Consider the following 22,675-nt stretch of genomic DNA (forward strand, 5'->3'; position numbering starts at 1 on the left):
TAATGAAATAATAAACAAAATAAAATAAAACTTTTTTTGTTTACTAGGACTTAGAAATCCTTTCGCCGGCGGATCCATACGGAGTAATACGGAGCTATCAGTGCTCCCTTCTTTCTTCTTTCAACAAGAGAAAATAATTACAATATCAAAATGTCAACAAAAAAAATATATTAGGTATTAGTTAGATTAAATTAAAACTATTATTTTTAATTAGGATTCTAGCATTTTCTTTAAATTTGTTTAAAGTGAGGAAACATATATCTATTTCAGCAAAAAACGTGTAATAATTATTTAAAATTCTAGGCAAAGATGCATTCTTATTATTATTCGTGCTTGAAATACCAACATGAAATAATTGTTGAAGTCAAATTGTGCGTTGAGGAATACGAATTTCAATTTTCCAAGCAGTTGAGGGCAATCTAAATTGTTATTGCATATTTTGTAAAGGAAAACGGTATCATTGATGATTCATTCTTCTAGATTGTAAGGTATCGATTTTGTGATGTACTGCAGCTTATTCATAGTTATTGACATGTAAATATTGACGATAGTTTAGGCGATTCAATTTTTTTTTTTAAATTCTTTCAATTCTTGAAATATATTTGGAATATTGAGGAGACCAGACAGTGGAACAATATTCAAGGATACTGCGTGCGTATTATGCTCAATCATCAGTACGTAAATGTTACACAGGCTTTTAATTAAAAATTTCAATCAGCCAACAGCAGATTATAAAATGCGTTTTTTTTTATATTCAAGTTAGAGTGCTTATTGACCTTGTTAATATTGTAAAAGGTTTAAATTTTGTTTTTTGGCAATCAGGGTTTTATGCTAAACTCATTGGTCTTTAGAATCGTTTGCGACTTCGGTAATTTGACGAGTAACAGCATTCTTGAAATACCCATACGAATGCAGTCAATTGAAAACCGATCGACTGTATCTCGAGTGCGCCAAAGCACTTGACATTGAAAATCAAATGCGACATCGTATCTTCAGCTGTCAAACTTCCTTCTTGTAAAAAGCTCGGCATTTATGTTTGAATGACGAGTTGTTTTTTTTGTTGTATTCAACTTAAAATTTACAACACTGATCAATGTTATGATTATGGCGTATCAACAAATGTGCAACCAATATAACTGTACCTATTTTAAATCCATTATCAAATGAAGGTTCACTAGAAATATGATTTTAAAATTATCTTATTGCTCGTCAATGTCAAAATACGTATTTGAGATATATATTTTACAATATGATTTTAAAATCCATTAAATAAATATGAAATATTTCTAATAACACGTAGATGTGTGTTATGTCAAAGGCAAATAGTAATAATTATCAATGTTGCAGTGTCTTAGTAAAACATTTTTTTTTTTTTTTCATTATATATTATTCCATACACAAAATATTCAACGGAAGAAGTCTGACAAGAAACAATAAAGGTTTGGCAGGAGAGCCATAGATATATACGGATTTGTTAGTGTTGCCACTTTCTCGTTCGTCTTTGTAATTAAATTGTCGGAAGGTTTTCAAGAATAACATTATGACAAAGCAATCGAAATGCCCAATCGGCTATTGTCGAGTGGGTGACAAAATGTCACATATTTCCAGCATAAGGCTCCTGAGCAGTATTGAGAAAGGAAGGGACCCTGCAAATAATTATATTTTCGAGAGCTGTTCTAAAAAAAGCTGTTCTATTTACCTCGATAAAATCCCCCGGATGTTAAATCCAGTATATATTTTGACATTTATTGAAGATTTATTTGGAAAACATATTTATTTTTATACCAATAATAAGAAAATTCACTTACGTGAATGGAGAGTAAGGTTGGAAGAATCCCCCTGACGAGCCTCCATAGATCTTAGGTCTTTGTAGACCATGATACCCTTGTGGGCCGTGGTAGCTCGGGGAGGAGAATGAGTTGGTGGGGTGGTGGTTCAGGAACACGCTGTAGGAGGAGACCGGATCCTGGTGCAAACCAAACCTCACTCCTTCACTAGCGGCACTCAGCGCTAGAAGCGCCAGCAGGAACAGCATCGTGAATCTGAGGAAGAGAGAGATATAACAATTAATGCCAGGACTTAATTAGTAATAATTGTAACATTAATAGATAACGTATTAGGTCATTTTTGAGAATGTTTTCAGCGTTTGTATTTGTTTTCTTCTTTTCAACCCAAAAAAATATAGCCGTGGTCTCAATTTTAAATATTGTATTTTAAAAGTGTTTTCAAGCATTTATTTATTAACGGACATTGTCCATGTATACAAATTATAAGGTTTAAATATTACAATAAACGTATAGTTTAAAACATTAAAAAAAGAAAAGAAGCATTGACAAACATAAGGGACATCGAGACAAGATCTGGACTATTTATTTAGTGCTCTTTTAAATCGTTGTTAACTTAAACCAAAAAAGTCCAGATCTTGTCTTGAGTTAACAATACGACAAAGACGGGTCATTGGAGAATTAAGGCCATAGTTTTTTCTATGTTGATCGATGAACAGTACTTCATTGTTTCTCAATCTACGAGTCGGAATATTGAATTTTACTTGTCCCAGTAATGATGGAACATCGAATATACCATTTAGTATGCCGAACATATATATAGAGTCAATATTAGTTCTACGTTTTTGTAGACTAGTAATATTTAAAATTGACTCTTTTTCAGCATAAGAATAATTATCTCTCTCTAGTCCAAGCATTCACGCTATTTTTCAAAGCAAGCGATGTTGGACTGATTCAATGTAATTTATGCGATTGACATAAAATGGAGACCAGACTACGGAGGCATATTCTAGAAGAGGGCGAACAATTGAGCAATAAAGAGTTTTGATTGTACGGACATTAGCAAAATCAGAGTATATTCTGTTAATGAAGCCAATTAATTTTAGTGATTTATTTACTGTATTATCTATATGCTCGTTGTATGTCAGTTTATAGTCCAAAACAACTCCTAAATCTCTGATGGACTTAACTACATCAATTTTGGAGTTTTCTAATAGGTACTCGAAGGAAATTGGTTGTTTTGTTCTATGAAATGACATTATTTTGCATTTTTTAATATTTAGTTCTAATTTATTGACTTTACACAATCGGTTAAAAGAGTTAATGTCTGATTGAAGAAGAAAACAGTCTTCTAAAATTTGAATTATTTTGATAATTTTTTTGTCGTCTGCGAAGAGCCAAAAACGAAAGTGAGAGAATGATTTACCAACATCATTAATAAACAAATTGAAAAGCAGGGGTGCCAAATGAGCACCCTGAGGTACACCCGATGTAACATCAATACTGGTTGATAAATAGTTATTTATCCGAACATTTTGTGTCCTACCAGTAAGATACGATTTAATAAATGAGAGCAATGGATCTCTTATTCCCAAGGCATGTAATTTATACATGAGAATTTTATGATCTACTTTGTCAAATGCCTTAGAAAAATCTGTATAGAGAACGTCAATCTGCTGACCATTTTCGAGTGCTTTGACAATAACCTGGGTATAATCTACCAGGTTAGAGGTGATTGATCTGGCAGATCTAAATCCATGCTGTTCATCGATCAGTATATTATTAAACATAGGCGTGATTTTGCTAGCAATAATAGCTTCAAACATTTTAGGGATACAAGATAATGTTGAAATAGGCCTTTAATTGTTAACATCAAATTTATCACCTGATTTAAAAATAGGCCTTATATAACTTATCTTCCAAAAGGATGGAAACTCACCAGATGACAGAGAGAGATTAAACATGAATGAAATTGGTTTAGCGAGAGTGTAGCTACAATTTTTTAATCATATTAATAAATTATAACAGGGATGGAGAAAAACTTAAATAAGGGAATATAAAAGTCTGGGCATTTACAGGGCTTATGACCTGTCATTGGCTGGTTTAAGTGGCCACTTTACAATAATAAATCTGGAATTCCATCAGGCCCAGTAGTCTTTTTATTAGTTAATTTGTTCGTAGAACGGAAAACATCATTATTAGAAATTGTGCAACTGTTTAAATCTATAGTATTTGAATATTGTAATGGGATAGCGCAGCATGAGGAATTATTATTTACAAAAACGGATGAAAAATGAGTTGCAAAAAAATTTGCAATGTCGGCACCATTAGTTGCTCGTCCGTCATTGAGGAACATAATTGACGGTATATGGTGATCGCTACGCTTATCCGAGACAAACCTCCAAAACTTTTTCGGGTCATCGTTTATCATCTGCTCAGTATTGCTAATAAAGACACTGTAACAGATTCTCGTCTCCGCTTTTACCATTTCTGTCAATTGGGAAAATATTTGGTAATTTATTAGGTTGCCAGTTAATTTATATAATTTGTGATTTCTTTTTTTTTCAAATATTAAGTTTTTTCAATACGGACTGAACCATTTTGGAAACTTTGGTCGGATAAAGTTGGCTTTAGGGATGAACATATTTATTGCTGTCGCACAGAGGGAGGAAATCTAAATATAAATGTTCATGTCCCTGTTCGAGGGCCAGATTTATGAGACATTATGACTTGTTTCTTTAGATCCTCGAGCGGTATACCTATCTCATCATGAGTCTGCAGATGTATCGCATTAGTGACGTCATCGGGTGAGGTGTTTTGTTCCAATTCATGGATGGCAATGCGTGGGAGCCTATAAGTCGCCACCGTTGCTTTTAATCCAGCACCAGATATTTCAGGGTTATTTGCAAGCTTTAAAGCTTCTCGGTGAGAACTTGGGTGAATGACTATTCCCCCACTTTTAATTTGCTTCACTCCTGTTATTTTAACACCTATTTCAGTAGGATTCAGTGCGATCTTCATTTTTTTAGAGTTGATTCTGATCTATATGATGTAGATTTATCTTCCGGAAAAACAAATACTGCAGGTCGCGCTGGGAGTGCTGGCGCTTTGTTGATTGTTATCGGGGGCATCGCATATTTTTTGTTTGATTGTGAGTTCGTTGATGTTATAGAACTCCAAGTAGGTCCAGATAACTTATTTGATTTCAGCGCTTCAATAGCGCCTTCCAGTTTGCCCATTGCAAGTGCCATCTGATTCGTAACAGTCAAAACTCAAATTAAATAGGTCTGTATACGAACTTGTTGGTCTTTTGTGGCTCGGCAAGACGGCTCAGTGAGTACGGCCAGTGCACTATGAATTTTAGAGGATATACTGTTGATGTAATCAACGGCACTATCCATAAGAGATTCATCAACTGACATTTTAATGGTTGATTTTTGATCAAATATTAATTTTATTTAATAATTATTACAGTTGCGCCTGTAGTAGGCAATATACACAGCACTTGTGGCAAAGATGGCCGCAAACAATCAAATTATATCACATGAGAATCTTTTTAGCTTATATAAATGTCGTCAGACTTTTTATCGATAATTAAACTTAATAAATACGTAAATAGGATATGTATATTTACTTGCTCATAGAATGTTTGAAACACAATCACTTTTTAATATATAAACTGTAATCAAGTATATTTTTATTTTTGTATTTTTTAGTTTTCTTTGGTATTAGTGAAGGATTTGATGAGCTAACACTCACCCGAGAACTGTGCGCAATGGCGCATCGAATTATATATGTAAAACAGTAGCACAGTAGGAAACACAATGGTTAACACAATTCACAATAACTGTTCACAGAAACTGTGGGTAGTACTTTTGAGTGTCAGTAGTACAGATGAATCTCACCTTGTATATTAATAAAGGTTTCAGCTCTTTCACTTCACTAAAGCCAACATATGGAAGAGTTAAGGAAATGTGGATGTTTAAACGTAGGCAAATGGTGCATAAATTGGGTACTTAAACCAGCCAATGACAGGTCATAAGCCCTGCAAATGCCTAGACTTCAATAATCCCTTCTCAAAAATGTTTTCCCTGTCTGTTTTAATAAATAAGTTTATTCAAGTGAACAAGTTTGGATTTTGTCCATGGGAAGAGACCATTGCAAGAGACTGCTGCGAGAGATTGCATAGATTTTTATATTATAAATAGCGTGCAGTTTAGATGTTTACTTAAATTTATGTTTGTAATAATTTTAATTTTAATATTCATCCATCTCACTTTCCATTATGTTGTATCCCAATTCAACACAGGGCTCTTGGATTCATAGAGTTACGGATACGTCATTATTTTTTTGTAATATGTGTTTTTTATGAATAAATAAATAAATAACAATTCACTTATTTATGATGTCGGCATCATGGTACCAGTAATTTTGAATCAAATTTCATATTTTAAATCTAAAACTTAAAAAAGGGTACAATGCTCAGATAAATAACCCTCTATAGAGCCTTCTATACGGATAAACATCATTCTAGATTTATCAATCACGAAGTTAGCTATAGTTTACAGCAGCGACGAAACCGCTCGTTACACGCCTGTTGTAAAACCAATAACTATACCAAAAATTTGCAACGATTTTTTACCATGCAATGGAATGAAATGGCGTCATTACAGTTTTGGAGCATTCTTACGTTGAAGTAGAATACGTATTTTTGTAACATTGAATTACCGGATTTTATCACACATCTATCGAGATTTGTAATAAAAATATTTATATTTAACGACCGTACTTTCAGAAGCACTTAAAAAATTATCTATTACAAAAGCAGAAAATAAAATAATTGCTCGTAATTTTACGTTATGTTGTTAATTAAAATATAACCCATGAGAAGCTCTCACGGCATATTGACTCAAAAACATGATCTTCATGTAACTATCTGTATAGTTTTATCGATAATGAGATTAATTTAATAATCAAGTCCACTTTATCCGGATATTATACCTAGAATTTAATAGAAACACATACGAGTATGTACGGATAGTAAAAAGGTTGTTTTATGAGAAAGTATCAATTAATTAGGCTGGTTTTCGTTGATTTTAATTGATTATTTGTAATCATGGGAATCTGTTCAGGTGGCTTACTTAAGTTATGTGACCAATTTAATAAAATCAGTTTTTGAAAATGTCTTCTTTTTTTTTCATAAAGAATTCAATAAAATATACACATTATTACAATATTAATAAATTATAAAGAAAACAAAGTATTAAAACATATTTTTTCCCGATAAACTATTCAATAATAGTTTGTCATCGGGTGCTCAGACATTAGTTTTGATTAATAATCAAATAAAAGAGTACAGACATAACACTGCATACGTATAAAATAATGAACTTATATGATTTTTTTTATGCTTTGAAAAATATTATTAAGAAGAAAAACCTCAACAAAACCAGAGACAGTTGGTTTAAATAAATCTTTTTTATAAAGTAAGAAAATATAGTTAAATAATACAATTAAAATTAAAGAATAGCTAAATGGCTAGTAAATAAGTAAATACTTGAATATATTTTAAATATAGGAACAAAAATATAAACACACAAATGAATAGTGTGTGCTCATAAATGCAATCAAAACAAGATAAAAAATAAAACAAAGTAAATCGAAAATTTCAATTCATAGCTACAGAAAAAATAAAAATAATAAGAAAATCAAAAGTACCTTTTTAAATTAAGATCCAAAAAATGTTAATAAAATAAGAATGAAATAAAAGAAAAGGTTGACCTTAGAAAATAACAAAAATGTATTCAATGAGAGAAAAAAAAAATGTTCTACAAAAATAATAAATCAATATAGGAACGTTCTGTCCACTAACCACTTTCGTAATAAAAACATTATTTTATTTTTATTACGACAAATTTACATAAATATAAAAATATCTGATATATGTCTATAATTAATATGATATGTCTTAAAAAGTTATTGTATTAAGTGTTAACATAAGTTGTGTCACAAAAAGTAAAACAAGGTTCGAGTCTGAATCGTCGACATGCTCTATACAATAAACACTCAGATTGAAGAGACGTATTTTAATTGCCATTTCAATCATATAATATGTAAACAATAACTTATAAAACATTTGAGTGCTACTATAAGTAAAATGCTTTTTCTGTGCCCAATAAATATTGTTTACTTTTTTGCATGAACACTTAATAAATTATCTACTATGTACATATTTTTTTAAGTTGCTAGAATCCCAATCGTTCATGCGCTTTGTAGCTGCAAGACGATTGGTAATCTTGCTTCAAAATATATATGTTATCAACCACAAAACACTTTAGTTTTGTAAAGGCAGTCAAGAATTTCAACAGTCCGTGCGCTCAGTAGCAGCAAGACTTGTTATTATCTAAATCCTATTTTTAAAATGAGTTTTTGCTTATTTATTTGAATATCCTTAAACATAATGTAAATGGGGGCTAGATTTCTTACCGTCCATGCGCTCTGTAGCTGCAAGACGTGTTGTAATCTAGCTCCTATCTGTTATAATTTAAATATATTATAATTCGAAACTAGGAACCAGAACCCAATCGTCCATGCACTCTGCAGCTGAATGACGTGCTGGGATATTTATCTATTGTAAAGCGTCCTTGAGGTGATTTTCAAAAAAACGGCGCTATGTAAATTATCTAACTATTATATCGAGGCTTTACTGACAAAATGCATTTAGTCATTTAAACAAGTTCTGGGAAAATCGCATTTAAAGCTTTTTCATTCTTTCAACGCATCATTTCTCCAATAATTTTAATTAAAATCATAAAATAAAAAAATAATAATACAGCGAGGCTATACTGACAGAATGCATTAAGTCAACCGTATAAGGACTGTATTTTTGAATATACGAGTAGTTAGGTGCAAAATGTTGATTGAGTTTTTTTTGCTTTGTCTAGAATAAAGATTACTATTTTAAAGTTTTGAAAAAAATGAAATAAAAGAAAATTCTGGGAGGAATAGTGCGTAGAAAAAAAAAGCTTTAAATGCGATTATCCCGCAACTTGTTCTGATGACCTAATGCATTCTGTCAGTAAAGCCTCTTTATAATAATATGTAAATAAATAAAGTAGGAATACCATAAAACCTTAACCCAGTATTTACTATATTAGTTATAAGCTGTCAAGGACAAAAATTATTTTCAAGGGAGGAGTAAAAGACTGGATTTTCCTTAGTGGGAGGGATTTGAGTAAGAAACTCCTTGATGATTTTCCAAATGTTTAAGTTTACTGTTTACTATATTGATATGCGATATATTTGTTTTTTTAAGGATTTTTTTATGTTTCTGATCCTATATTTGTGGTGATATAATCACGTGTCGGTGTCAACTAATTGCTCGTCACATCTCAACGCAGAACTTTTAGTCCCATGGAGTTGGGACTTATGTCTCAAATAATGTTTTATAAACTACATGTATGTGAATAAATCAATAGACATTAAAATTATTAGATGCAATGTGTACTAGCTACATATCACCAGGAAGGGAGGAATAATACAGAAAAAGCAACCGTGACACTTAAGCAAAGATAAAACGGCTAGATAAGGGCGGAAGTAAAGAGGCAGTATTTTATGCGTGATTTATTTACACGTTTAAACTTTGCTAATTGTGCATAAAGACCGTAAAACATGCATTGTAGGCAACTAGCTGGAACGGCGACATGTAATTATAATGATTTGCGCAACTTTGGAAAGCGCAAGTGCATTTGGATTATTTGCATCGCAAGAAACTGTAACACTCTTATCTGTGCATGTGATGCACTGCGCTGCGTGGCGATATTGCAACATGTGCATCGACTGCAACTTGTATATTATCATTATATGCACATAGGTCGGGTTGCTGCCGAGAAACTGTAAGTTTGAAAATAGGTGTATCAGATGCCGTTGTGAAATATGGCGTGATGCCAGGACAATTTTGTGCTTTATTGAATGAAAAAAAAGTCCCATCCGATCTATTTACTTTTGAAAAATAATGAATGTCACAAATTGTATATAATTTGATATTTAGATTACGAAATCGATAAGCTATCTTCTTCTTCAGCCTTCTGTCCTCAACTGCTGGATATAGGACTCTTCCATACTCTTCCATTTTTCTCTGTCGGTTCCTACTTCCAGCCAATTTTTACCCCCTACAGCAGCTATGTCGTCGGACCATCTTTTTTGAGGTCTTCCGACGCCTCGCTTATTCTCCCAAGGTCTCCATCTTCAAATTTTAGGGGTCCATCTTGTGGAGTCTTGTCTTGCAACATGTTCTGCCCATTGCCGCTTTAGTCCTGCTGCGTGATCCATAATATCCGTTATTCTGGTTCTGTTCCTAATTTCTTCATTTCTTTTTTATCTCTTAGGCTTATACTAAGCATGGATCTTTCCATGGATCACTGTGTGCATTTGAGCTTTTCTACATTTCTTTGTGTGTGGGCCATGGTCTTTAATGCATATTTTGTCACGGGCTGTATACACGATTCGTAAGTTTTCCTTTTCAGACAAATCGGAATACCTTTATTTTCAGGTATGTGCTTAAGTTTTCCAAAAGCTGCCTAACACATTCCTATTCGTCTTGGCAGTTTCGCCGTTTAATTTTCTTTCCCCAGTTTTATCTTATATCCAATAAATATATATTCATCTACCATTTCGAGGTTTTTATTGTTAACAGTGATGATCTTATTTTTTGGACTTATAATTTTTGTTTTTGTAATTTTCATATTCAGACCGATTTTGCTAGAAGCCTCGTACAATTCGTTTATCATTAGACTCAATTCATCAATGCTTTCACTTATAACTATTATGTCATCAGCAAATCTAAGGTGATATGTGCCAAATGCACATGGCATATAAGCTATAGAAATCAACAAAATCGATAAGCTATAGATTGAAATAATTTTATCTATTTTTTTATTAAAGTGAATATCTACTTACTTTATCTCCCAATTTAAAATCAGCGGCTATTTTAATTAAATTAGTTTTTTTAAAATTTTATTTACATATTGATATTTTTTTTTAGTACAAAATTTTTATCAATCTCTTCTTTTCGACCAATCTGTTTTTTGGTTGACTGGAAGATATTGCTTTTAGTAATAAGTCCGCCAAAGTACTTTTTCTTTGTACTTGAAGTTTTAAATAAATAAATATGTAACTGTAGATTTCAAAAAACGAAAATTAAAAAAAAGAAATATGATAGAAGGGCTATGGGCTTATAGGTACAAAACTTCTATCACACTACCGATATTGGGATTGTTTGTTACAAAAATACTCGATTATTATACTTTATGTTTACATACGAGTCTTATAAGTAGTTTTTTGCAATTGTTAATATTTCAACTGTAGCGACAGCAAAAATAAAATATTTGTTTCCAAAATCTATATCACTCTTGGGCAGTATCCCAGTAAGGCTGTGGAAACATCCGCGATTGTCAAATAATAAGGAATGACTTGAAAGGAGTGTCGTACGATTGAACGAGTTGTAAAGCTGCATAAAATGTGCCTGGACTTGTTAAATCAAAAGTAAAAGGCGGTAAAAGCTTTCACTATCGATATTTATTAGGATTGATGGACAATAAAAACACACCAGCTTATATTGAAAAGAAACGACCCAATAAATATTCTGCTCTGGTTTGTCTAAACATTATATAACATGCAATTAATTCATTGTATTTGCTAATAAAAAAGTTGATTACTATATTCTTCATGAGAATTACGTAATATTTGATCAATTGATTTATAATAGTGCTCTACTACTACTACTACCATCACGGCATTTCCCTGTAGGGGTAAGCAGAGAGAATGGACCACCACACACGTCTATTCTGGCATACATTCCTACCTTCTTTCACATTCATACATCTTGTCATACATGCCTTTCGGTTCTGCCTGCTTTTGACATGACCAGACTTAAGATTTTGGTTTATGTGATCATGCCACGTCTTCCTTGGTCGTCCACCTTTCACGTTACCGTTAATTTTCCCCATATATACTTGTTTTACCATTCTTTCGTCGTCTATTCGTTCTACAAGACCAAACCATTTCAGAGACGTTTGTTTTTCAATATTATTTCATACTTTGTAAAAAGTGTAAGCCGTCGAAATAAATAAATACTTTGAGTTTGTCAAAATTTTTGGAGTCGAGAACTTGATTTAATTCCATGGGGAGCTGATAATATTAACAAATTACACTTAAACTAGCCAAAGACAAGCCATAAGCCCTGTAGATCCCTAGACTTCTATATTACCTTAATGCCTCTGTTTTTTTTATTCAAAAAATATGTATGTACACAAACAATTTGCATAAATAAGCGTACAATACATCACAAACATCAACCGATGAAAGAATTGAAGGAATAAAGATGTTCAAATATAGGCAGAATTGTGAATGTTACACAGTGTGTAAAGTGGCCACTTAAACCAGCCATTGAAACCAGTCCATGAAGAAGTATAGAAATTGAAAAAATAAAATTTTCAGGCGTTGCTTAGTATGTAGGTGAAATTATTTAATTACACGAATCTCACCCGCATAAATAAAGGTTTCAGCTCTTTAACTTAACAAACATCAACATATGATAGAATTGAAGGGATATATATCAAATATGGGCAGAATGGTGTATGTTACTGTGTGTAAAGTGGCTACTTAAACCAGCCAATGACAGGTCATAAACCCTGTTGATGCCTAGACTTCTATATTACCTTCTCTTAAGTGTTCTTCATTTCTGTTGTAATATGTTAAAATCATAAGAACGCAAATATTTGTTATTTACTAAAAAAAAAAACCAATATGTTAAAAGTAACGTCTAAATTAAGCTCTAGATACTCGTACAAGATTCTGGTTCTATGATAGCCACCAAGTCACGCGTGTTTCGACAGTAAAGGATCTTGGGGATGTCTATGAAAGCAGATTGACTTTTCGTAATACTGCAAATGACAAAAACATGACACAATAAATTGCTTTTAATACTCGTTTGTTCGTACATATGTAAGTACACTTGATTGCGTACAAGTTTGTCTCAAGAATTTTCCCAACTTATTACGAAAATTGCTACAGATTACCATAGCGAATGATTGTATCATCTTAAGATCATCTGAAAAGATTATTTCCAGAACATTCCAAAGTATGACATTTGTACCATGCGACACGACATCGGCACGTCGAATTACATTGAAACATATAGAGTTAAATTTCATTTTAAAGCTGAAGAAATTTAGCTTTGTCACAGCCTTCAAGGGGACTGGAGACTGAACTACTTAAATGAATCCAACTGAACGTGTTTGAGATCGATTATACGAACGCTCTCACGTTCAGTTTTCAATTTCAAGTGACCAAACGAATTAATATTTTTGTCTTTTTCAACAAAGTTTCAAGCTAGTAAATTTGCCAAAAATAAACGTTAAAAACGTTTTTTTTGTATGTTATTAATTTTTATAGAATCCTCTACTGATATACATATCAACAAAAACGGAAGAACTGTCATTGATCATCTACCGACATGAAGGGATTAAATAATGCGTTGGTCTGCCCAGACCAGAGGAAGGCAAACTCCAGCTCGAGAGTCACATGCGGCTCTTTAGCCCCTTGACCTTCACCTTCATTCAATTTAGTTCATCCACCGGTTCTAAAGAAAAACTTTAAGGATTATTTCCACTGTAAGTTCCAACACGTAGCGAGAATATTGCAAATGCTGTCAATAAATGCATGGAAAAACATTATATTAAACTCGATAAAATTGTTTCAATGATGCGGATGGGGCAATTAAAAAAAAATTATTTTGAAGTAAAAAATTAATCACGAGATACTTCTTTACCATTCAACAAGAACCACTTTGTGCACATACATTTCAAGAAATAATGTTTTTTTTTTCCTCTTGTTCCCGTTATTCATTGCTTTGCTTATGCATTCAAAGTTTTTTTCTTGGTATGTATATTTTGCACAATAGTTATTTTTCACGGGTATGAGTCCATTCCTTCATTATTTTTATTCATTTTTGTAACTATGGCCTTTAGAAAGTCAATGTATTTTTCGGCAGTGGCTTCATTTTATAATTTTTTTTTTTTAAATTTAAAAAAAAAAAATATATTTGGACCCCTGTATTTAGCAGCCTTACGTGTCATGTACAAGGCTAAGGTACTCGGAAAAAAAAAAGTTTTTGTTTGTCTTGGAAATGGGATGTTCGATCACTGATTTTGGTTTATTACCTTTATAAGTCCAATCACCATTGTTGCAAAGTTCAAGAACAATGGCGCGTGATAACTACTTTTTACTACAGTGTGGATATCTGTTAAGGATATTCCATCTTTCCTGCATTCTGCTTCAAGATTATGGCGTTGCAAACTGAAAAATGGGCACTGAAATAACAGATGTTCTATACTCTGTGAAGAAATATCATCGCATGGACAATAGTCATCATTCCTTAATTTAAACCTATATAGATAACTTCTCATAGCTCCGTGTCCGGTAAAAATTTGGGTCGTTTCGAAAGTACTTTGGTGATGATGACGGAAGTTTGCTGCATCAGCCAGCGTTGGGAAAAACATTTTAGTGATTTTACCTGCAGAAGAAGCGTGGTAATGATTCTCCCAACTCCTTCATTTTTTATTACTTCCTCTGTGTTTTCGAAAATTTGGACGTATTGCGCGCACATTTGTATGCAGTTTAACATCTCGGCGTCAAACATAGGACAATCATGTTTAAAAAGAAATCACAATAAGAAAAAAGGTTTTAATGATCAATATTGTCATCCCAATTTTAGCTAAAGCTTTTATCACCGCCAATTCAAATAATTCATAGTTAAAATGAAGAGCGAATACGCATATTTTATTCTGCTTATGCGCGTACTTAATTATTAAGATACGGTGCCTTTACAGAAGAAACAGTTTAAAACATTAAGGAATTTGGCTCTCGAAAGAAATCTTAATTGTTTAACTGCTGATCTTGGGCTCTTTTGACTAATGAGTTTGCTGACCACTGGCTCAAACCATTCACAGGGATTATAACCTATCGTTGGCTAGATTGAGTGGTCAAAAAAAATTGTAGAGCTACGGAAGTTATAAACATCGAGTAAAAAGGGATAATTTAACCCTAAGTAGGGCAATTTATTTGCGAACTCCCAGTACTTGGCCACATCACTTTGTTTTTGCACACCGACCTCGCTTTTTCTACATTCATACATCTTTTTATGCACGCTCGCTGATTACTCTAGCGTTTGACACGTCCACCTCTTCGAGTATAAGTTGAATCTGATCATGCCATGTCTTTTTCGATCTTCATATTTTCTACATCCATCAACATTCTCACAATAAATCCTTTTGTCATTCTTTCGCTGTTCATTCGTTGAAAATCATCCCTCCAATCCAGCGCCTCCTTCTTACCTTTGTTTTGTGACTAATCATACATTGTAACCGTACGAATTTTGCTCAGAGACATCTCTACTTTATCGCACCGAGAGTGTTTAATATTTTGGAAGAGCGTATTAGCCCTCAAGGGCAAAAGCTATTTTCAAGAGAGGAATTAAGGACCGGATTTTCCTTAGTGGGAGGAATTTGAATGGAAAACTCCTTGATGATTTTTTTAATGTCTTATCTTATGTTTGTGGTGATATACTCATGTGTCTATGTCTACTATTTGCTAGTCCCATCTCAACACGGGACTTTTAGTCTCATGGAGTTAGGACTTATTTCTCAAATAATGTACAATAAACTTATGTATGTAAATAAATAAATAAATGTTATCAATATTTTTTTTCATCTAATCAGTATGTATAGTCCATGTAATTTTGTAGTTCGTTTAACACTTTGAGTACCGGCCGAATACACATAAAATTTACCGTGTGCCCGGCCCATTTTTGTGAAATTTCGTGCTTTGTGAAGGGTTTCTTAAACGTGTCATAATTATGAAAATACTAGATTAAATTAATTTTTACTTCTCATATTTATTTAAAACAATTTAATAAGTCATTTTTGTATGATAGTTTTGTCAACATTGGCCTTTATGGAGGGCCACATTGCGCATTGCAATGTTCGCACATATACAGGGCCTCACTCCTTTTTCTGTGCTTTGTATCCCGGAGCCGTGTAAACGCGTGATTAAAATAACCACGCGTTGTGTCCCGGTCCCGTGTTTTTACGTAGTTCACCAACAGCGAAAAAGTACTAATAAAAGTCACTAGATGTCAATAAACTGCACTTTTTTGAACAACTGTTAAATCACGTGAAAACACGGGGCCGGGACACAACGCGTGGTTATGTAATCACGTGTTTACACGGCTCCGGGATACAAAGTGTTAATTATAATAACATTGAGGTATGAAATAAGAGTAAACCCGAGCGTTCAAAATATGTTTCCTCAACTTGCGGCCAATTGGCATATGTTTGATAGAACAGACTTTAATCGGTTGCGAGCGTCCGTGCCATTTATATGTTTTTTATTGTTGTTTCTGATCCTATTTGATATTTGTGATGATATTTGATTTATTTATTTATACATATTTTTAAGGACATATTTATAAATAAAAATTTATTATAAAGGAAATTAGAAAGACACAATGGTATATAGTAGACTTGGTGGGAGTGGAAGCTGGATAGAGGTGTTTATAATTGAATTTGATTCAGTGATCTTATGAAAGAAAACAACTTATTATCAACGAAATCAAGATTGATATGTTTGTTGGCAGACCTAAGAATTCTGGGCATAGGGGAATGAAAACCATAGTTAGTTCTATAGTTATTGGTATAAAAGAGTAAGTTTTGTCTGAGTTTTCTAGTTGAGATATTAAATTTTATTGAGCTCAGTATTTCAGGCGCACCAAAGAGTGAGTTGAAAATTTTAAATAGGGCTAGAAGGTCGGATTTATCGGGTCCTAACTCAGCATAGTACTTTCAATCTCATGGAGTTGCAGTGGCGAATCGTGATTTTATTTACAGGTTAGCTATTAAAAATATAATATAATTGTACCTACATAGGAGGTACATAATATAATGTAAGTAATATATACTATAAATTGATATTTTCTGTGGTTCTGTGTGATACAACAACTCTTATCCATGAAATCAACTCAAACGAACTTCGTGATATGTTACATTATATTGATATATTATCCATTACTTTAATTTATAATTTATTAAAAAATAAATAAAAAATACCACTATAAACTCAGTCGATATTATGTATTCAATTGAAATGTCAACTGGCCGCATTGTTCTAGTAATTACTAGTGCTAAAAACGGCCGCGTAAAGTGCTATATGTCCTGCAATATGGCGCATGAAAGTAATTATGGTCTTATGTCAAAAGTACCATCTCATAGAAAAATAGTCCTTAAGAAATAATGTTTGAATTACTATTTTCCAAATCAAGAATCTTCAAATAATTTGTGTAATCTGCAAGTTTAATATAGGAGAAAAAACCCGCACTGGGGTTAATATATTCAAAATATAGTATGCTTATTTGTATGAAAAATAAGCTGGAATAATCAGCGAGTTTCTTGGCTCACCGCAGGCTCTAAGCGCGTTTTATTAATACTAATATTTATATTAGGATAAAAATACAAACGGTGGAAATCATTTAAAATAAAAAGTAATTAGTTATTTATTTGTTTTTCTGTAAATAAAGTTACAATAAAACATTATTATGGCTAGGCAAATATAATGGTAAGCTGTGCATAATCGCTTCTATACACGGTTCGCCCCTGTGGAGTTGGGACTTATGTCTCAAATACATAATGTGTAATAAATTGCCTTTGAGTGAATAAATTGTTTTACCACACGTTCGCGTGTCAAGATTCAGTCTACTTTCAACCTAATTTTTCCATACTCTTGCTAAGCGTCTAGACTTCCACATTCCTTCATTTCCTCATATCTGAAGAGACATCACACCGGTCTATTCCGTACAAATAAATGACGAACGAATATTACGCCATCCTGTGCTAGGACACTAGAAGTACTTTTCCTCCAAAATTTCAATATAACTTGGTGTTGGATTGCGCTATGTTTCCATGGTTGTTTAGAGTTTCGCAAATGGCAAAAATTGCACGTTGATATTAGACATTCGCTTATTTGTATATTGTGAGTAAACAAAAGTGTGCAGAATTTATATTACGTGACAAATAACAAAAATCAAGAACGTACCTAATCCTTTTTTCATTGGATGAAAAGAAGAAAAATGGCGTCTTAACACTTTGAGTACCGGCCAAATACACATAAAATTTACCCCGTGCCCGGTCCATTTTTGTGAAATTTCATGCTTTGTGAAGGGTTTCTTAAACGTGTCATAATACTAAAAATATTAGGTTAAATCAATTCTAACTTCTCATTTTTATTTGAAACAATTTAATGAGTCATTTTTGTTTAATAGTTTTACCAACATTGACCTTTATGGAGAGCCACATTGCAATGTTTACACATATATCTACAGCGTCTCACTCCTTTTTTGTGCTTTGTATCCCCGAGCCGTGTAAACACGTGATCATAATAACCACGAGTTGTGTCCCGGTCCCGTGTTTTCACGTAGTTTACCAGCAGCGAAAAAGTACTAATAAAAGTCACTAGATGTCAATAAAATGCACTTTTTTGAACAGCTGGTATATCACGTGAAAATACGGGACCGGGACACAACGCGTGGTTATATAATCACGTGTTTACACGGCTCCGGGATACAAAGTGTCTATAAGAATTAATAACAAAGAGGAAAAAAAACTACAGCGACCAATATCTCAACAGACACAATGGAAACAACTTTTCGATAGTTGTCTTAACTGAGATAATAGACTTATTTGAGAGTGCAGAAATCTAAGCGTTTACAATTTAAAAAATACTGTTTTTTAGGTTAGTTTTGTGAGAGAACATTTGATTATTGAATGGGAATAAAAAAATATATACTAGTCTGTTGATGTCGCGAAAGCGATTAAACCGGTTATTGGTCTATTAAGTTAAGTAGATGGACAATTTACAATTGTTGAAATAAACAAAATGGCGAACGGAAGGCCTGTTGCAGGCGCGTGCGGTGATTATTATTAGTAGGGATGCTGACAAAAATAATCATGTTTTGACATTTAAATATCTAATTAACGTTCCGATGGTCGCACTGGATCTGACAGATCCATTCATGTGTCTAGTATTCGGATTGATTTAACATTTTTACAATGCAATAAAAAATAATTTGTACGAGTGTACTTATTGAATAAGATTTATTCCTAAGAGATTATTCGCAAAAGCTGAGAGAGTATCATGAAAAATGTCAATTTTATTGTTTCGGCAGTATATATTATATTGCCAACACATGCGGGCCATAGGTAAAAGGTATCCGACGCGTAAAAGATTGGTTAGACAATAATTTACTCACCTTAAATATTAAAAAAAAAAACCAATTCATCTGCTTCAGTATCACAAAAAAAACAGAACCTGAAATTTTTTCACTCAAGGTTCATTCGTGCATACCTAATACTTTGTGCAAATGTGAAAATTTAGAACAAGTAAATTCAATAAAATACTTAGGGGTCATAATAGATTCTAAACTTAGCTGGAAAGATAAAATTATAGAAATATCCAAGTAAATGAAATTGGTCGTAGGGAGTCAGAAAAGTTGATGCATGCCACGGATTGGAGAACCTTACTGGATGTCAAAAATAAAATATAAAAAATAAAGAATAATTTTAAAAATATATATTTATAGATGACAACAATGAAGTTTCGCATAAATAAATTGTCTATGTTTTTATGAATGTATGTATGTGTATGCGCATGGGTGTATGTACGTGTGTGTGTATGTACATGTGTATATATGTGTATATTTATATATACATGTGTGTATATATGTGTATGTCTGTATGTATATGAATCAAAATGTGTATCCGAATAAGTTTATATTTTGTTTGTCTGTGCTCTATATTAATTTGTTAAGTATTATAATATATTAAAATGTAATTGCCTAGCTTGGAACGGGGTATGTACCCTTGTTAGCTGGGCAAAGTGAATATGGAATTGTATTTTGATAAAGAGTGTGAATAAATAAATAAATAAATACGGAAATCAGCATACATTTATAAAAGCCTAAGAAATATTTTGAATGCTCAACTTATGAGACAAATTTACTTTGATTTTTGCCAAAGCAAACTATCATATTGCAATTTAGCTTGGGGAGGTTGCTTTCGTTCAATCCTTGAACCAGTAAAAATAGCACAAAAATGGATCATGAAGATCATTCTCAAAAAACCCTCGAGGTATTCAACGGAAGATCTATTAGCTGAGTTAAAGATATTGGATGTAAGACAATTGTTTGTAAGGTGCCTACAACTTAAATTTTATGATAAATTAAGTGAGGTCAAAAGAACCCAACAGAATATAAACACTCGTTTAGCAACACAAATTAACTGTATTGTCCCATTTGTATCAACCGCCTTTGGTAAAAAGCAATACTTTTAGTGTCCAAATATCCATTTTTAGTGTAAAAATAAAATAAAATACTTAAACTCATTAAAAGAGTATTATATCAACTCATTAGTTAACCCGAAAAATTTTTTTTTGATAAAATTAACTTTATTTAATTTACCTTGAATTATCTATCCTTACCTCTGTTTTGTATAAATACATTTAACTCTTTAATAAAGGTACCAGTCTCGAAGATGTCGCGAAAGCTATGAAACCGGTCACTGGATATTCCAAATTTGTAGATTAAAGTATCACTCGTGTTTTATTTACATAATAAAAAACACATATTCTTATTTTTAAATATTCAAAGGATGCGCCACGTCCACAGTATGTATGGACGGAACGCGCCTGGTCTGGTGATGTTCTTCAAAAGTCCGGTCTTCCTTAAATGAGTTTTTGAGGTTTTCTCTTCTTAAAGCAAATGCGGGGAAGTACATTAAAACAGGGCCACAGCCGATTATCCCACCAGATCCTCACACAATAGTTAGAGTAAGGAAAATACCATTTGCAGTAAATATAAATAAGTCTTACAAATAATAAGCGAAGCAAAAATTAGGCAACCCCTATCTAAAAAAAAAACATTGTGGAATTGGCGGCACAGGTGTTCCCGTTATGACAACCCAAGACAGAAAATCCTGGGACGTGTGTACAAGGATGTACCTTGGATGAATCGGGATTGAGGGGCAGGGAGAAAAAAAATATGGTTCTGGGAAGAATTCCGTAGCTTGCTATGAAATTCATACGGTATTAAAAAAAATAAACAGGAAAATATTTAAAACATTTAAGTTTGTAAGTGAAAATTCTTGATGGAAGTTCATTGTAATTTATTATATAAATAAAACACGAGTGATACTTTAATCCACAAATTTGGAATATCCAGTGACCGGTTTCATCGCTTTCGCGACATCTTCGAGACTGGTATATTTATTAAAAAGTTAAATGTATTTATACAGAACAGAGGTAAGGATACATAATTCAAAGTTATATGTAAGTAAATTAAATAAAGTTATTTTTATCTTAAGGATCATTATCGACAAATTTTCTATGGGTTAACAAATGAATGGATATAATGTTATTTTAATGAGTTTAAGTATTTTATTTTATTGTTGGTGTCCCATCCTTCGTGAGTGTGGTTTTGTAATGATTTCTGAAAAACAAGGGGTAAAAAGTCATTAGTAAAATTATATTACAATGGGTAAAGTAATGGAGAATGCACATGTGTTATTTTATTTTATTTTTTATTTTCTTTTATTCAGGAAACATACAGTACAGTTACAAAGTTTAATATTTTACACAATTGGACTTAATTCTAATGGACCAGTGAAGTTTCCATATTAAAAAGCAATTAAATCTAATGTTAATTATGAAAGTATAAAAAAGAGAAGGAAAAAGAAAACATAAATATCTGAAAGAAAACATAGTTATCTGTTCATTAAGTAATTCTACGTCGGGTTTATTTTTTAATCTATTAATTTCGAGAATTTCTAATTTGTCAAGTTTATGGCCTTTGGGTGCAATATGAATTATTTTTACATTATTATTATTTTTTTTTATTTTATTTTTTTTTTATTACTTTACCCATTGTAATATAATTTTACTAATGACTTTTTACCCCTTGTTTTTCAGAAATCATTACAAAACCACACTCACGAATAATGGGACACCAACAATAAAATAAAATACTTAAACTCATTAAAATAACATTATATCCATTCATTTGTTAACCCATAGAAAATTTGTCGATAATGATCCTTAAGATAAAAATAACTTTATTTAATTTACTTACATATAACTTTGAATTATGTATCCTTACCTCTGTTCTGTATAAATACATTTAACTTTTTAATAAATATACCAGTCTCGAAGATGTCGCGAAAGCGATGAAACCGGTCACTGGATATTCCAAATTTGTGGATTAAAGTATCACTCGTGTTTTATTTATATAATAAAAAGGAAAATATTTTTTTCGTAAGTGTGTGGTTTACAGCTCATGATAATTTCACCTGAAATAAAGAGTCATGTCTCCAAGAAGCAAGCTAGCATTTTCCATCGAATTCAGTTTATGTCATTCTGCGGAACACGAGATCAACGTTCTGCAGTACATTAACATCGTCCCTACCATGGAGATATGAATAACAAAGAAACGTGCAAAGAGACCACAGGGTAAGTAAGTGCAAGTAGTAACGCTCAGCAGTTGAGTTCAGTCAGTCTAGCCAGTCCGAAGACTCTGCTCGACGCAGTCACACAGTTCCAGCATATAGTTCAAGTGCAGTCCCTTTAACCCATCATCGCTGTAACACTCGGGCAGTAAAATTTACCATGTAATAAATACGCATTGAACGGCAACTCGTGTCTTCTCTCAATCTCTAACAGGGGTAGGAGCTCCATCAACTCTCGACAGTCAAAATCCTACATAAGTAATAAATACTGAATATCGTTCACGAGGA

At 32.5% G+C, this 22,675-nt stretch overlaps 1 protein-coding gene across 2 annotated transcripts in view; it reads right to left on the minus strand.

The window, feature by feature from the left end:
* Positions 1–22,675, minus strand: part of Pxd (Peroxidase) — a 197,060-nt gene that overhangs the window by 20,140 nt on the left and 154,245 nt on the right. Inside the window, exon 1 of one of the 2 annotated variants that reach the window (XM_088226257.1) lies at positions 1,809–2,038. In XM_088226257.1, coding sequence (XP_088082383.1) covers positions 1,809–2,035 — 227 coding nt within the window. In that variant the 5' untranslated portion in view covers positions 2,036–2,038. Of the gene's footprint in view, positions 1–1,808; positions 2,043–22,675 lie in introns of those variants that run through there. The other variant, XM_088226258.1, reaches the window with a different exon arrangement.

This window comes from Micrasema longulum, unplaced genomic scaffold (assembly GCF_059751315.1).
Source record: "Micrasema longulum isolate JH-2025_06_02 unplaced genomic scaffold, ASM5975131v1 h1tg000416l, whole genome shotgun sequence".
Classification (NCBI taxonomy): Eukaryota; Metazoa; Arthropoda; class Insecta; order Trichoptera; family Brachycentridae; genus Micrasema; species Micrasema longulum.